The sequence below is a fragment of the Oncorhynchus kisutch genome, linkage group LG9 (genome assembly GCF_002021735.2).
Source record: "Oncorhynchus kisutch isolate 150728-3 linkage group LG9, Okis_V2, whole genome shotgun sequence".
In the NCBI taxonomy this organism is placed as follows: Eukaryota; Metazoa; Chordata; class Actinopteri; order Salmoniformes; family Salmonidae; genus Oncorhynchus; species Oncorhynchus kisutch.
The window spans coordinates 7,504,524-7,520,482 of NC_034182.2; the positions used below are offsets into that span (position 1 = coordinate 7,504,524).

Consider the following 15,959-nt stretch of genomic DNA (forward strand, 5'->3'; position numbering starts at 1 on the left):
CTGTATATCTCTGTTGATCCACCTATAATGAACTTGGATGTGCCTGGAGTAAAATTCAGGATTTTGAAAATGAAATCCTTTCTCGTAGGCCTGCTGTCCCCGATGTTTACAGTAGTGATGGCTATGACATCCGTTTGGAATAGTGGAGGGACACTGCGGTGGATATCATATGGAAAGGTGTTTATTTTGTAGTTTTGCTGTCTCATCACCACAATTATTATTATTATTTTATTTCACCTTTATTTAACTAGGCAAGTATGTTAAGAACAAATTCTTATTTTCAATGACTGCCTAGGAACAGTGGGTTAACTGCCTTGTTCAGGGGCAGAAATGACAGATTTGTACCTTGTCAGCTCAGAGGATTCAATCTTGCAACCTTTCGGTTACTAGTCCAACGCTCTAACCACTAGGCTGCCCTGCCTATCAAAGATCATATTTCATGCTTTACAAATAAAGTCACCTGTTATGGCACCTTGTCTGTTCTGCCTGTCTGCACATTCATTGTGAATAGAGTAAGATAATAAGTGAGTGAACGAATGAAGAGGAATGGAAGAGAGACAGATATGACAGGACATCTGATTGTTGCACTTTTAACTTTGATGTGACCGTGTAGAACTTTTTAACCCAACATCAGTGCCTCAACCTCACTAATGCTCTTCTGGCTGAATGGAAGCAAGCCCCCGCAGCAATGTTCCAACATCAGTGCCTCAACCTCACTAATGCTCTTCTGGCTGAATGGAAGCAAGCCCCCGCAGCAATGTTCCAACATCAGTGCCTCAACCTCACTAATGCTCTTCTGGCTGAATGGAAGCAAGCCCCAGCAGCAATGTTCCAACATCAGTGCCTCAACCTCACTAATGCTCTTCTGGCTGAATGGAAGCAAGCCCCCGCAGCAATGTTCCAACATCAGGGCCTCAACCTCACTAATGCTCTTCTGGCTGAATGGAAGCAAGCCCCCGCAGCAATGTTCCAACATCAGTGCCTCAACCTCACTAATGCTCTTCTGGCTGAATGGAAGCAAGCCCCCGCAGCAATGTTCCAACATCAGTGCCTCAACCTCACTAATGCTCTTCTGGCTGAATGGAAGCAAGTCCCCGCAGCAATGTTCCAACATCAGTGCCTCAACCTCACTAATGCTCTTCTGGCTGAATGGAAGCAAGCCCCCGCAGCAATGTTCCAACATCAGGGCCCCGACCTCACTAATGCTCTTCTGGCTGAATGGAAGCAAGCCCCCGCAGCAATGTTCCAACATCAGGGCCCCGACCTCACTAATGCTCTTCTGGCTGAATGGAAGCAAGTCCCCGCAGCAATGTTCCAACATCAGGGCCCCGACCTCACTAATGCTCTTCTGGCTGAATGGAAGCAAGTCCCCGCAGCAATGTTCCAACATCTAGTGGAAATCCTTCCCAGAAGAGTGGAGGCTTCTATAGCAGCAAAAAGGGGACCAACTCCATTTGAGCAGGTGTCCACATACTTCTGGCCGTGTAGTGTACGTTGACAGTGGTATTGTGCTGGAAGACAATGAAAAGGAGGTTGAAAAGTGGTTGAGTTGCCATTTAACTCTATTCCAGGAAGATAAAAGCACATGGCAGTATTATAAGGGGAGGAGGACTGCTGCAGGGAGGGAATTCACTGGAAAGATGATGGAGGAGGATGTTTTTAAACTGATGGACCATCGAGTGATGAGGGTGAGAAGGAATGGATTACAGTGGTAAACAAAAAGGGAAACGAGAAGTAAAGTTGCCGGGGAGTCTAGTAAATCCAAGCCTAGATCTGACTGTTCTTTAGTTAGTGAGGGTTCTTGATCGATCAAGATATCTGGGAGATCTGTTTTGAAGAGAAAATAACAATGCATTTGTTTATTTGGGGTTTTTGTTTGTGTGAAGAGCAGAAGGTGCATGCTTTGCCCCTGAAAAATATATAGAATTGTAATGTGTTGTGTGTGGATCTGCGAAGCAGGGCACCTATCATGGGGGTTATCTCTGGAGTGGGGCTAGAAGTGAGAGCAAAGGATGTAACTGAAGAAATAGAGGCAGTGGTTGATGCACGCCGACTGACCCGTATGGTGGATGGAGTGAGGAAGCCCAGTGGTTGGTGCACGCCGACTGACCCGTATGGTGGATGGAGTGAGGAAGCCCAGTGGTTGGTGCACGCCGACTGACCCGTATGGTGGATGGAGTGAGGAAGCCCAGTGGTTGGTGCATGCCGACTGACCCGTATGGTGGATGGAGTGAGGAAGCCCAGTAGTTGGTGCATGCCGACTGACCCGTATGGTGGATGGAGTGAGGAAGCCCAGTGGTTGGTGCATGCCGACTGACCCGTATGGTGGATGGAGTGAGGAAGCCCAGTGGTTGGTGCACGCCGACTGACCCGTATGGTGGATGGAGTGAGGAAGCCCAGTGGTTGGTGCACGCCGACTGACCCGTATGGTGGATGGAGTGAGGAAGCCCAGTGGTTGGTGCACGCCGACTGACCCGTATGGTGGATGGAGTGAGGAAGCCCAGTGGTTGGTGCACGCCGACTGACCCGTATGGTGGATGGAGTGAGGAAGCCCAGTGGTTGGTGCACGCCAACTGACCCGTATGGTGGATGGACTGAGGAAGCCCAGTGGTTGGTGCATGCCGACTGACCCGTATGGTGGATGGAGTGAGGAAGCCCAGTGGTTGGCGCACGCCGACTGACCCGTATGGTGGATGGAGTGAGGAAGCCCAGTTGTTGGTGCATGCCGACTGACCCGTATGGTGGATGGAGTGAGGAAGCCCAGTGGTTGGTGCACGCCGACTGACCCGTATGGTGGATGGAGTGAGGAAGCCCAGTGGTTGGTGCACGCCGACTGACCCGTATGGTGGATGGAGTGAGGAAGCCCAGTGGTTGGTGCACGCCGACTGACCCGTATGGTGGATGGAGTGAGGAAGCCCAGTGGTTGGTGCATGCCGACTGACCCGTATGGTGGATGGAGTGAGGAAGCCCAGTGGTTGGTGCATGCAGACTGACCCGTATGGTGGATGGAGTGAGGAGGCCCAGTGGTTGGTGCATGCCGACTGACCCGTATGGTGGATGGAGTGAGGAAGCCCAGTGGTTGGTGCACGCCGACTGACCCGTATGGTGGATGGAGTGAGGAAGCCCAGTGGTTGGTGCACGCCGACTGACCCGTATGGTGGATGGAGTGAGGAAGCCCAGTGGTTGGTGCACGCCGACTGACCCGTATGGTGGATGGAGTGAGGAAGCCCAGTGGTTGGTGCACGCCGACTGACCCGTATGGTGGATGGAGTGAGGAAGCCCAGTGGTTGGTGCACGCCGACTGACCCGTATGGTGGATGGAGTGAGGAAGCCCAGTAGTTGGTGCATGCCGACTGACCCGTATGGTGGATGGAGTGAGGAAGCCCAGTGGTTGGTGCATGCCGACTGACCCGTATGGTGGATGGAGTGAGGAAGCCCAGTGGTTGGTGCACGCCGACTGACCCGTATGGTGGATGGAGTGAGGAAGCCCAGTGGTTGGTGCACGCCGACTGACCCGTATGGTGGATGGAGTGAGGAAGCCCAGTGGTTGGTGCACGCCGACTGACCCGTATGGTGGATGGAGTGAGGAAGCCCAGTGGTTGGTGCATGCCGACTGACCCGTATGGTGGATGGAGTGAGGAAGCCCAGTGGTTGGTGCACGCCAACTGACCCGTATGGTGGATGGACTGAGGAAGCCCAGTGGTTGGTGCATGCCGACTGACCCGTATGGTGGATGGACTGAGGAAGCCCAGTGGTTGGTGCACGCCGACTGACCCGTATGGTGGATGAAGTGAGGAAGCCCACTCCATCCATTCTTTCGTTCTTTGAAGAAGACTCTCTCCCTTCGTATGTATATTTGAGTTATGCGAGAGATCCTGTTAGATCCTTCGTGCCCAAACCCTTGCATTGTAATGAATGTCAACTATTTGGACGTGTGTCAAGTGTATGTAGATGGCAGGAATATTGTGTGCCAGTTGAGGTGAAATGCTGCAATTGTGGTGGGGATCATACACCCGAATTCATGACCTTGTTAGGATGAAGGAGACTGAGGTGACAAGAATAAAGGCTGTCCAGCATGTCTCCTATCCAGAGGTAGTAAGAAGAGTGGAAGGGAGTAATGTTGAAGAAACCATGGTAGTTAGATCAGAGACATCAGTAAATGTTACTAGCCAATAGGATCCTGACATGTAGCATGTTAAAAAGGTGGATTTTGTATTATTTATTGCATTGGTTTTCAAACTGCACATCGCAAACAAAGAAGAAATCTTAGAAAATAGGCATCGTTATGAGTGAGGCTGAAAGTTTTTTTGGGGATTTTAACGGAATTACAAGTAATCCTGTTAAGAATGTTCCGTCCACACAGGGCCCTGTGGTGTGCAGTGGATGTGACTCTGGACCCTGATACAGCACATCCCAAACACATCCTCCCCCCAGCATGATGCTGCCACCACTGTGCTTCACCGTAGGAATGGTGACAGGTTTCCTCCAGATGTGACACTTGACATTAATGCCGAATAGTTTTAATATTGGTTTCATCAAACAAGAGAATCTTGTTTCTCATGGTCTGAGTCTTTAGGTGCTTTTTGGCAAACTCCAAGCAGGCTGTCGTGTGCCTTTTACTGAGGAGTGGCTTCTGTCTGGCCACTCTACCATAAAGGCTTGATTGGTGGAGTGCTGCAGAGATGGTTGTCCTTCTGGAAGGTTCTCCCATCTCCACAGAGGAATTCTGGAGCTCTGTCAGAGTGACCATCAGGTTCTTGGTCACCTCCCCCGATTGTTCAGTTTGGCCATGCAGCCAGCTCTAGGAAGTGGCTTGGGGGTTCCAAACTTCTTCCATTTAAGAATGATGGAGGCCACTGTGTTCTTGGGGACCTTCAATGCTGCAGACATTTTTTTGGTACCCTTCCCTAGATCTGTGCCTCGAAACAATCCTGTCTCGGATCTCTACAGACAATTCCTTCGATATATAAAATGTGAATGAATCATTGTGATCTTGCGAGACATTGCTTCAGCTTTGATCTAACTTTAATAAATGACCACTGTTGTGAGAAGTTAATCTTCTATTTGTAATAATAAGTCATGAGTAGGACTATTAGGCTTTTGGGCAACAGATCTTAATGAATTGGCATTTTAAAGGACATTTCCACTCATTTAGTTTTTGTTTCATTAGTCCGTTGTTGACCTAGTCCCAAAATGTTTTGCTTGTTCGCAATCAAGATTTCAAGATATATAACTTTGAAAATGAAATCATCCCCGGGGCAGAACTGCAGATCTTTCCTCCTTGCCGGCTCGGGATTCAAACCGGCAACCTTTTGGTTACTTGCCCAACGCTAGGGTACCTGACACCATTACCTCCAACTTGGCCCAATTCACATTTCCAATTTCCCACCCTGACATAGGCTTACCAAGCTAGAATGGGCCCTGTGTCTCCACCAATAGTAGCTGAATATCCCAAGCAGGGCTATAGCAAATTCCCCAGAGAGGGTCAGGCTCCTTGGGCTATGTGGTGGCCACTCAGGTTTGGGTGTCCTTGGCAGAACGGTGTCATGGGGGGGGGGGGGGGGGGGGGGTCCATGTTGTTTAATGAACATCAAGGCAGACACATGGTGAATTTCTTTTCCATTGGCCAAAGTTGTCACGCCTCCGACGGATACCTAGTCAGTTGTACAGCTGAATGCATTCAACTGAAATGTGTCTTCTGCATTTAACCCTCTGATTCAGAGAGGTGCAGGGGACTGCCTTAATCGACATCCATGTCTTCGGCGCCAGTGGGTTAACTGCCTTGCTCAGGGGCAGAACGACAGATTTTTACCTTGTCAGCTCAGGGATTCAATCCGGCAACCTTTTGGTACCTGGCCCAACGCTCTAACCAGTAGGCTAGTCTATAGTTCTTCATCCTTCTTACAATCGACAGAGAAAAGACGGGGAAGAAGCCACCATTTACCTCTAGGCTGCTATCCATATTTATTTAGTTTGTCATGGAATTTTAGTTGTAATTAAACTTTATTTAGAATGGATCAGAATACAGTTTGACCTTTATTGTCAAATGTAAAAGAGTGAGGGAGTGTCGCTCCTCCGCACTCCGGCTGCACTGCAAGAGCCCGAGAGCAGCTCACACACACAGCAGAATCTGACATTGGGAAATGTACAGCTTGCAGCACGCTGACGTGTTTATCCCTGACCAAAGCAGATGCTTTAGTTGCTTCCAAAATACAATTTAGGAGCAGAGCACGAGAAAATTGAAAATGAAATTCAGACAATGCCTTTGCCAGCTGTGCAGTTCCTCGGCTGGGTGGGAAAATAAATCGTTTTCTATTTTCTGCTCTTTTCACCCTTGGTGAATGTCGCAAAACCAGATTGTTGTATTATTGTGTGAGATTAAATGTAATAGTCTCAAGGGGCTTCTTAGCTGTGGATTCGGAGAGAATAGGTGAAAACACACACTGACTGACTGACTGAGTGAGTGAGTTGTAGTAGGATGCTAGTTATTGATTTGATGTCAGTCAGATTATTCAGTTATGTGTTGACCCATACAGTAGGCCATCCATCCAGACATGTGACTGAGCTCGACCTGGTCGATTACATGATCCAGTCTGTTATGTACCGAACTGTTCTTGGGGACCTTCAACGCTACAGGCCTTTTTTTGGTACCCTTCCCCAGATCTGTGTCTCGACACAATCCTGTCTCTGAGCTCTACGGACAATTCCTTCAACCTCATTGCTTGGTTTCTGCTCTGACATGCACTATTAACTGTGGGACCTTATATAGACAGGTGTGTGCCTTTCCAAATCATGTCCAATACATTGAATTTACCACAGGTGGACTCCAATCAAGTTGTAGAAACATCTCAAGGGTGATCAATGACGTTGTTTTAAGCCCAAATGGACTACAGGGACTGACAGTACATGCAGTGAGAGAGAGTGTGTGTGTCAGCCAGCAAAGCAGTTACCCTGCCAACTGCGTTTCTTCTATTCTGGGGCACGGGCACAAAATGGCTGCCTACTCTCACAGGATGTACATTACATCTGCCTTGAGACTGGAGGACCAGCAAGGTCCAATGGACTAGGGGGGAGGCAGACTGCCGTCACTGACACACACACACGCACGCACACACACTCACGCACACTTGAGATGCAGGTCTATGGGTGTAGACAGTGGTGCGGGAGCAGTTTTTGTAAATGACGTCATCATTTACTCAAAGTTTGTACTGACAGACTGATAAGCCTGTCATTACAGCATGTGCATAAAATGCATCCTCCAATTGCAACGTTTGCCTATGCCCACTCATATTTACTCAAGAAAATGTTCCTTTTTTAAATCACCTTTTTTCAATCACTTTCATGGGAATATGATTTTAGATCTTCTTGAATGAATGTTTGGTGAGTGAATTAGAACAGGTGGTGTCAAACTATTAGCCTTTCTTGTATTTTGTTTTAATTAAAGCATATATCCTGCGTGGTGGTGCGCTCGGAGGGCATTATGTAACAAACTCCTCTATCTTGTTATGGACTAGGGCCTGTAAGGGCAAGGGTTGGGTGTGTGTTTGGGTGTGTGTTTGTGTCCGTGCACCTGTCCGTCCGTGTGTGTGTTAAATCATTGCTTAATACTGCACTAGAGGGAGGGAAGGCTGGGTTTAGGTGTAGGGCTATCATGGGAACTATGTATGTTCTCCTTTGTGTTTTAAGTAGGCTAATGTATAGGATGCCAAGAGCTTAATGTGTATCTTTTGTTTTGGTGTTGTATACTGTAGCTGATTGAAATGGAGGGCATTGTAAGGTGTGTACATACAGTAGGCTAAATGTTGGCCTCAGGGAGAAGTTTGTTGAATGTAATTGTTGGTATGAGCCCCCCCCCCAAACACACACACACACACACACACAAGTGGTAAAACAATTGCAAAGTTGGAGCCATTTAAGAGTTTCATCAGATGTATGGTGTAATATACAATATGTTCAGGAGCAGGATATACAGATGGATGTTTCTGTCCATTTCAGACTGACATGCAGACAAGGATTTCCTGCCTACACTTATGGCTGTCTGACTTTCTCCTTTCCCTGTCTGTCTTTCTCCCTCTTTCCTTTCCATTCCTTCCCTCTCTCTCTGTCTGTCTTTCTCCCTCTTTCCTTTCCATTCCTTCCCTCTCTCTCTCTGTCTGTCTTTCTCCCTCTTTCCTTTCCATTCCTTCCCTCTCTCTCTGTCTGTCTTTCCCCCTCTTTCCTTTCCATTCCTTCCCTCTCTCTCTGTCTGTCTTTCTCCCTCTTTCCTTTCCATTCCTTCCCTCTCTCTCTCTGTCTGTCTTTCTCCCTCTTTCCTTTCCATTCCTCCCCCTGGCTGTCTGTCTTTCTCCCTCTTTCTTTTCCTCCCCCTGTCTGTCCTTCTCCCTCTTTCCTTTCCTACCCTCTATCTGTCTGTCCTCATGTCTCCTGTCCCTGTCATTACTGTAGTACAGGTTTATTACAGTAGTCTAGTCCAGAGAGGAGGATGAGGGTCCTTCTGCCCTCTGGTTCCCCTCTCCCTGCTGCCTCCTCAGGAGAGTCCACTCACCAGGGTTAATGATGCACATCTTACACTTATTTTTTATCACTCTCTGTCCCTGTCTCTCTTTCTTAGTTCTCTGTCTCGCTCTCGCTCTCGCCCTCCCGTCCCTCCATCAATCTCAATTTATCTCTCCCACTCTATAGCATACAGTTGAAGTCGGAAGTTTACATACGCTTAGGTTGGAGTCATTAGAACTCGTTTTTCAACCACTCCACAAATGTTTTCTTTTTTAAAGAAACTATAGTTTTGCCAAGTTGGTTAGGACATCTACTTTGTGCATGCAATACAACAAGTCATTTTCCCAACAATTGTTTGCTGACAGATTATTTCACTTATAATTCACTGTATCACAATTCCAGTGGGTCAGACGGTTACATACACTAAGTTGTGCCTTTAAACAGCTTGGACAATTCCCAAAATGTATGTCATGGCTTTAGAAGCTTCTGATAGGCTAATTGACATCATTTGAGTCAATTGGAGGTGTACCTATGGATGTATTTCAAGGCCTATCTTCAAACTCAGTGCCTATTTGCTTGACATTATGGGAAAATCAAAAGAAATCAGCCAAGACCAAAAATTGTAGACCTCCACAAGTCTGGTTTATCCTTGGGAGCAATTTCCAAACACCTGAAGGTACCACGTTCATCTGTACAAGCAATAGTACGCAAGTATAAACACCATGGGACCACGCAGCTGTCATACCGGGACAGGAAGGAGACGTAATTCTGTCTCCTAGAGATGAACGTACTTTGGTGCGAAAAGTGCTAATCAATCCCAAAACAACAGCAAAGGACCTTGTGAAGATGCTGGAGGAACCGGGTACAAACGTATCTATATCCATAGTAAAATGAGTCCTATATCGACATAACCTGAAAGGCTGCTCAGCAAGGAGGAGCCACTTCTCCAAAATCGCCATAAAAAAGCCAGACTACGGTTTGCAACTGCACGTGGCCAAAGATCGTACTTTTTTGAGAAATGTCCTCTGGTCTGGTGAAACAAAAATAGAACTGTTTTGCCATAATGACCATCATTATGTTTGGAGGAAAAAGGGGGAGGCTTGCAAACTGAAGAACACCATCCCAACCGTGAAGCACGGGGGGGGCACCATCATGTTGTGGGGGTGCTTTGCTGCAAGAGGGACTGGTGCTCTTCACAAAATAGATGCACCATGAGGGATGAAAATTATGTGGATATATTGAAGCAACATCTCAAGACATCAGTCAGGAAGTTAAAGTTTGGTCGCAAATGGGTCTTCCAAATGGACAATGACTTTTGTGGCAAAATGGCTTAATAAGGACAACAAAGTCAAGGTATTGGAGTGGCCATCACAACGCCCTGACCTCAATCCTATAGAAAATCTGTGGGCAGAACTGAAAAAGCTTGTGCGAGCAAGGAGGGTCAAACGTTTTGGGTAGCCTTCTACAAGCTTCGGTTACACCAGCTCTGTCAGGAGGAACGGGCCAAAATTCACCCAACTTATTGTGGGAAGCTTGTAGAAGGCTACCCAAAACGTTTGACCCAAGTTAAACAATTTAAAGGCAAAGCTACCAAATACTAATTGAGTGTATGTAAACTTCTGACCCACTGGGAATGTGATGAAAGAAATAATAGCTGAAATAAATCATTCTCTCTACTATTATTCTGACATTTCACATTCTTACAATAAAGTGGTGATCCTAACTGAGCTAAGACAGGGAATTTGTACTAAGATTTAATGTCAGAAATGGTGAAAAACGGAGTTTAAATGTATTTGGCTATGGTGTATGTCAAATCAAATCAAATCCAATTTATTTATATAGCCCTTCGTACATCAGCTGATATCTCAAAGTGCTGTACAGAAACCCAGCCTAAAACCCCAAACAGCAAGCAATGCAGGTGTAGAAGCACGGTGGCTAGGAAAAACTCCCTAGAAAGGCCAATACCTAGGAAGAAACCTAGAGAGGAACCAGGCTATGTGGGGTGGCCAGTCCTTTTCTGGCTGTGCCGGGTGGAGATTATAACAGAACATGGCCAAGATGTTCAAATGTTCATAAATGACCAGCATGGTCGAATAATAATAAGGCAGAACAGTTGAAACTGGAGCATGTAAACTTCCGACTTCAACTGTATCCTATATTTGCTCTAAAACAGAGTGAATCAAGTTGTACTGTTTCCATGTAGGCCGCCAGCCTTTAGTCTCTCCCTCCCCTCCTCCCCTCCCCTCTAGCCACCTGTGCCTATAAAGAGTTTGTGTCGTTAGTGTTTGCAACCATCAGCAGAACTGCAGTGGGCTATTTATTATAGCTTTGCTGTGCAGAAGGGGAGCAATCGCATATTTCAACATCATAACAAACCTCAGTAAGACTGTTAAGCCGTGACAGAAAGTCAATTATGAAATGAAACATGGGAAACGCATATATTAATAACTCCTTATTACTCACACATTTCACTAACAAAAGTGCAGTTCCAGGAGAGAACTCTTTCTGTGAATACAAAAACACACAGTCCCTTGGCTCATCACCAAAAGCTAGCTTGACGTGTGGAAATGGGACAGGCTTGACTTGATATTAGCATATTCATCTGGGAATAAATGGACTCATGGAGTCAGGGAGGGACATACTGATTTTTAGCAAACTGGAAATGTTGCTGCAGACACATGCAGTACACATGCACAGACGGACACTCATGTGGTTCGAGGGTTTTGTGTCAGTTGTACTACACTGAGAACTACGGACACTATCAGACGTGCTGGCGTTTTTGATTGACAGCTCGCCCTGAGGGAATGGAACAAGAGATGCCGTCGGAGACTGCAGACCTCACGCACACAGACTCTCAATCGACCAGGACTTTGTTGTAGTTCCAGAAGAAGTGCTGATCTGATACGAGGGTTTGAGAAACCACTTGACGACAGAGAGGGAGAGACCGTCAAAGAGCGATGTGCTCATCCAGATCCCGAGGAGGACTCTTTCTACCACAGGCAAGGAGAGGAGCGCTGTGCTCATCCAGATCCCTAGGAGGACTCTTTCTACCACAGGCAAGGAGAGGAGCGATGTGCTCATCCAGATCCCTAGGAGGACTCTTTCTACCACAGGCAAGGAGAGGAGCGCTGTGCTCATCCAGATCCCTAGGAGGACTCTTTCTACCACAGGCAAGGAGAGGAGCGATGTGCTCATCCAGATCCCTAGGAGGACTCTTTCTACCACAGGCAAGGAGAGGAGCGCTGTGCTCATCCAGATCCCTAGGAGGACTCTTTCTACCACAGGCAAGGAGAGGAGCGATGTGCTCATCCAGATCCCTAGGAGGACTCTTTCTACCACAGGCAAGGAGAGGAGCGCTGTGCTCATCCAGATCCCTAGGAGGACTCTTTCTACCACAGGCAAGGAGAGGAGCGCTGTGCTCATGTACTTACCATTACGCAGACCGAATGCCCGCGTTGTTACTCCAACAGTGTGTTGCTGTAGGTTGAGACTCAGAGACAGACTTGGATAGTGTCTGTTCTCCCATAGGAACAGCATGGCAGAATCACTTAGGGCCTGTGAGTTCTGACTTCCATCTCTGCTATGGAGAGACACATCTCTGATATCCTTTTCTATTGCTCCGTCCTCCCATCATTACCACCACATAAGAGCTTCCCTCGCTCCTCAGATAGGAGAGGAGATGAAACGACAGGAAGTTAACTATCCAACGGGAAGAGGGAGACATGGTAAGATTCTCTCTCTCTCCTCTGTCTCTCTGTTAATTATAGTGCTTGTTACCCACTGAGAGAGGTGGAGAGATGTTCTTTGGCTTCATGAAGTTCTGCTCAGTGTGATCTAGGGCCTTTATAGCCCTGCGAGGAGCCAAAGTGAACATTCCACGTAACAAGGAGCTGGTATTCACAGTGTCTCTCCCTCCCAGTCAGCTTTGATGTGATGTGGCATGACAATGGAGTAATGGAGATAAGACAAAGAAAAAGAGGGGGAGAAAAAAGATGATGGTGAAGAGGAGGAGGAGAGTGTCACTTTTTTTTCTCCCTCCGACTCATTATCAAGCATCACTCGTTTGTTCCGTCGCTCGCTCGGGCCTCTCAAACTAATTTGCTGAGAAGTGGAGTTGACATGTCGAGAGATGGAGAGGGAGGGAGATGGGAGAGAGATGACAGAGAAATATACAGTAGAAAGACAAAGGGAACTTAGCATGCCTTGTTGAACTCGCTCAGTCCTGTCTCTCTGATGTGTATGGCTGTAGCTCAGTCCTGTCTCCCTGCTGTGTATGGCTGTAGTTCAGTCCTGTCTCTCTGCTGTGTATGGGTAAAGCTCAGTCCTGTCTCCCTGCTGTGTATGGGTAAAGCTCAGTCCTGTCTCTCTGATGTGTATGGCTGTAGCTCAGTCCTGTCTTTCTGCTGTGTATGGCTGTAGTTCAGTCCTGTCTCTCTGCTGTGTATGGCTGTAGTTCAGTCCTGTCTCTCTGCTGTGTATGGCTGTAGTTCAGTCCTGTCTCCCTGCTGTGTATGGGTAAAGCTCAGTCCTGTCTCTCTGATGTGTATGGGTAAAGCTCAGTTCTGCTCTCTGATGTGTATGGCTGTAGTTCAGTCCTGTCTCTCTGCTGTGTATGGCTGTAGCTCAGTCCTGTCTCTCTGATGTGTATGGCTGTAGCTCAGTCCTGTCTCCCTGCTATGTATGGGTAAAGCTCAGTCCTGTCTCTCTGATGTGTATGGCTGTAGCTCAGTCCTGTCTCTCTGATGTGTATGGCTGTAGCTCAGTCCTGTCTCCCTGCTGTGTATGGGTAAAGCTCAGTCCTGTATCTCTGATGTGTATGGCTGTAGCTCAGTCCTGTCTCCCTGCTGTGTATGGGTAAAGCTCAGTCCTGTCTCCCTGCTGTGTATAGGTAAAGCTCAGTCCTGTCTCTCTATTGTGTATGGCTGTAGCTCAGTCCTGTCTCCCTGCTGTGTATGGCTATAGTTCAGTCCTGTCTCTCTGCTGTGTATGCGTAAAGCTCAGTCCTGTCTCCCTGCTGTGACTGGGTAAAGCTCAGTCCTGTCTCTCTGATGTGTATGGCTGTAGCTCAGTCCTGCCTCTCTGCTGTGTATGGCTGTAGTTCAGTCCTGTCTCTCTGCTGTGTATGGCTGTAGTTCAGTCCTGTCTCTCTGATGTGTATGGCTGTAGCTCAGTCCTGTCTCTCTGATGTGTATGGCTGTAGCTCAGTCCTGTCTCCCTGCTGTGTATGGCTGTAGCTCAGTCCTGTTTCTCTGATGTGTATGGGTAAAGCTCAGTCCTGTCTCCCTGCTGTGTATGGCTTCAGCTCAGTCCTGTCTCTCTGATGTGTATGGCTGTAGCTCAGTCCTGTCTCTCTGATGTGTATGGCTGTAGCTCAGTCCTGTCTGCCTGCTGTGTATGGGTAAAGCTCAGACCTGTCTCTCTGATGTGTATGGCTGTAGCTCAGTCCTGTCTCCCTGCTGTGTATGGGTAAAGCTCAGTCCTGTCTCTCTGATGTGTATGGCTGTAGCTCAGTCCTGTCTCCCTGCTGTGTATTGCTGTAGTTCAGTCCTGTCTCTCTGCTGTGTATGGGTAAAGCTCAGTCCTGTCTCCCTGCGGTGTATGGGTAAAGCTCAGTCCTGTCTCTCTGATGTGTATGGCTGTAGCTCAGTCCTGTCTTTCTGCTGTGTATGGCTGTAGTTCAGTCCTGTCTCTCTGCTGTGTATGGCTGTAGTTCAGTCCTGTCTCTCTGCTGTGTATGGCTGTAGTTCAGTCCTGTCTCCCTGCTGTGTATGGGTAAAGCTCAGTCCTGTCTCTCTGATGTGTATGGGTAAAGCTCAGTTCTGCTCTCTGATGTGTATGGCTGTAGTTCAGTCCTGTCTCTCTGCTGTGTATGGCTGTAGCTCAGTCCTGTCTCTCTGATGTGTATGGCTGTAGCTCAGTCCTGTCTCCCTGCTATGTATGGGTAACGCTCAGTCCTGTCTCTCTGATGTGTATGGCTGTAGCTCAGTCCTGTCTCTCTGATGTGTATGGCTGTAGCTCAGTCCTGTCTCCCTGCTGTGTATGGGTAAAGCTCAGTCCTGTATCTCTGATGTGTATGGCTGTAGCTCAGTCCTGTCTCCCTGCTGTGTATGGGTAAAGCTCAGTCCTGTCTCCCTGCTGTGTATAGGTAAAGCTCAGTCCTGTCTCTCTATTGTGTATGGCTGTAGCTCAGTCCTGTCTCCCTGCTGTGTATGGCTGTAGTTCAGTCCTGTCTCTCTGCTGTGTATGTGTAAAGCTCAGTCCTGTCTCCCTGCTGTGACTGGGTAAAGCTCAGTCCTGTCTCTCTGATGTGTATGGCTGTAGCTCAGTCCTGCCTCTCTGCTGTGTATGGCTGTAGTTCAGTCCTGTCTCTCTGCTGTGTATGGCTGTAGTTCAGTCCTGTCTCTCTGATGTGTATGGCTGTAGCTCAGTCCTGTCTCTCTGATGTGTATGGCTGTAGCTCAGTCCTGTCTCCCTGCTGTGTATGGCTGTAGCTCAGTCCTGTTTCTCTGATGTGTATGGGTAAAGCTCAGTCCTGTCTCCCTGCTGTGTATGGCTTCAGCTCAGTCCTGTCTCTCTGATGTGTATGGCTGTAGCTCAGTCCTGTCTCTCTGATGTGTATGGCTGTAGCTCAGTCCTGTCTCCCTGCTGTGTATGGGTAAAGCTCAGACCTGTCTCTCTGATGTGTATGGCTGTAGCTCAGTCCTGTCTCCCTGCTGTGTATGGGTAAAGCTCAGTCCTGTCTCTCTGATGTGTATGGCTGTAGCTCAGTCCTGTCTCCCTGCTGTGTATGGCTGTAGTTCAGTCCTGTCTCTCTGCTGTGTATGGGTAAAGCTCAGTCCTGTCTCCCTGCTGTGTATGGGTAAAGCTCAGTCCTGTCTCTCTGATGTGTATGGCTGTAGCTCAGTCCTGTCTTTCTGCTGTGTATGGCTGTAGTTCAGTCCTGTCTCTCTGCTGTGTATGGCTGTAGTTCAGTCCTGTCTCTCTGCTGTGTATGGCTGTAGTTCAGTCCTGTCTCCCTGCTGTGTATGGGTAAAGCTCAGTCCTGTCTCTCTGATGTGTATGGGTAAAGCTCAGTTCTGCTCTCTGATGTGTATGGCTGTAGTTCAGTCCTGTCTCTCTGCTGTGTATGGCTGTAGCTCAGTCCTGTCTCTCTGATGTGTATGGCTGTAGCTCAGTCCTGTCTCCCTGCTGTGACTGGGTAAAGCTCAGTCCTGTCTCTCTGATGTGTATGGCTGTAGCTCAGTCCTGCCTCTCTGCTGTGTATGGCTGTAGTTCAGTCCTGTCTCTCTGGTGTGTATGGCTGTAGTTCAGTCCTGTCTCTCTGATGTGTATGGCTGTAGCTCAGTCCTGTCTCTCTGATGTGTATGGCTGTAGCTCAGTCCTGTCTCCCTGCTGTGTATGGCTGTAGCTCAGTCCTGTTTCTCTGATGTGTATGGGTAAAGCTCAGTCCTGTCTCCCTGCTG

At 47.9% G+C, this 15,959-nt stretch overlaps 1 protein-coding gene across 4 annotated transcripts in view; it reads left to right on the forward strand.

Annotated features, from left to right (window-relative positions):
- Window positions 1-15,959, forward strand: part of chst11 (carbohydrate (chondroitin 4) sulfotransferase 11) — a 114,558-nt gene that overhangs the window by 77,574 nt on the left and 21,025 nt on the right. Inside the window, exon 1 of one of the 4 annotated variants that reach the window (XM_031831717.1) lies at window positions 10,607-12,221. The exons of the other annotated variants lie outside the window; for them this stretch is intronic. Coding sequence (XP_031687577.1) covers window positions 12,219-12,221 — 3 coding nt within the window. The 5' untranslated portion in view covers window positions 10,607-12,218. Of the gene's footprint in view, window positions 1-10,606; window positions 12,222-15,959 lie in introns of those variants that run through there. 4 annotated transcript variants of the gene reach the window in all.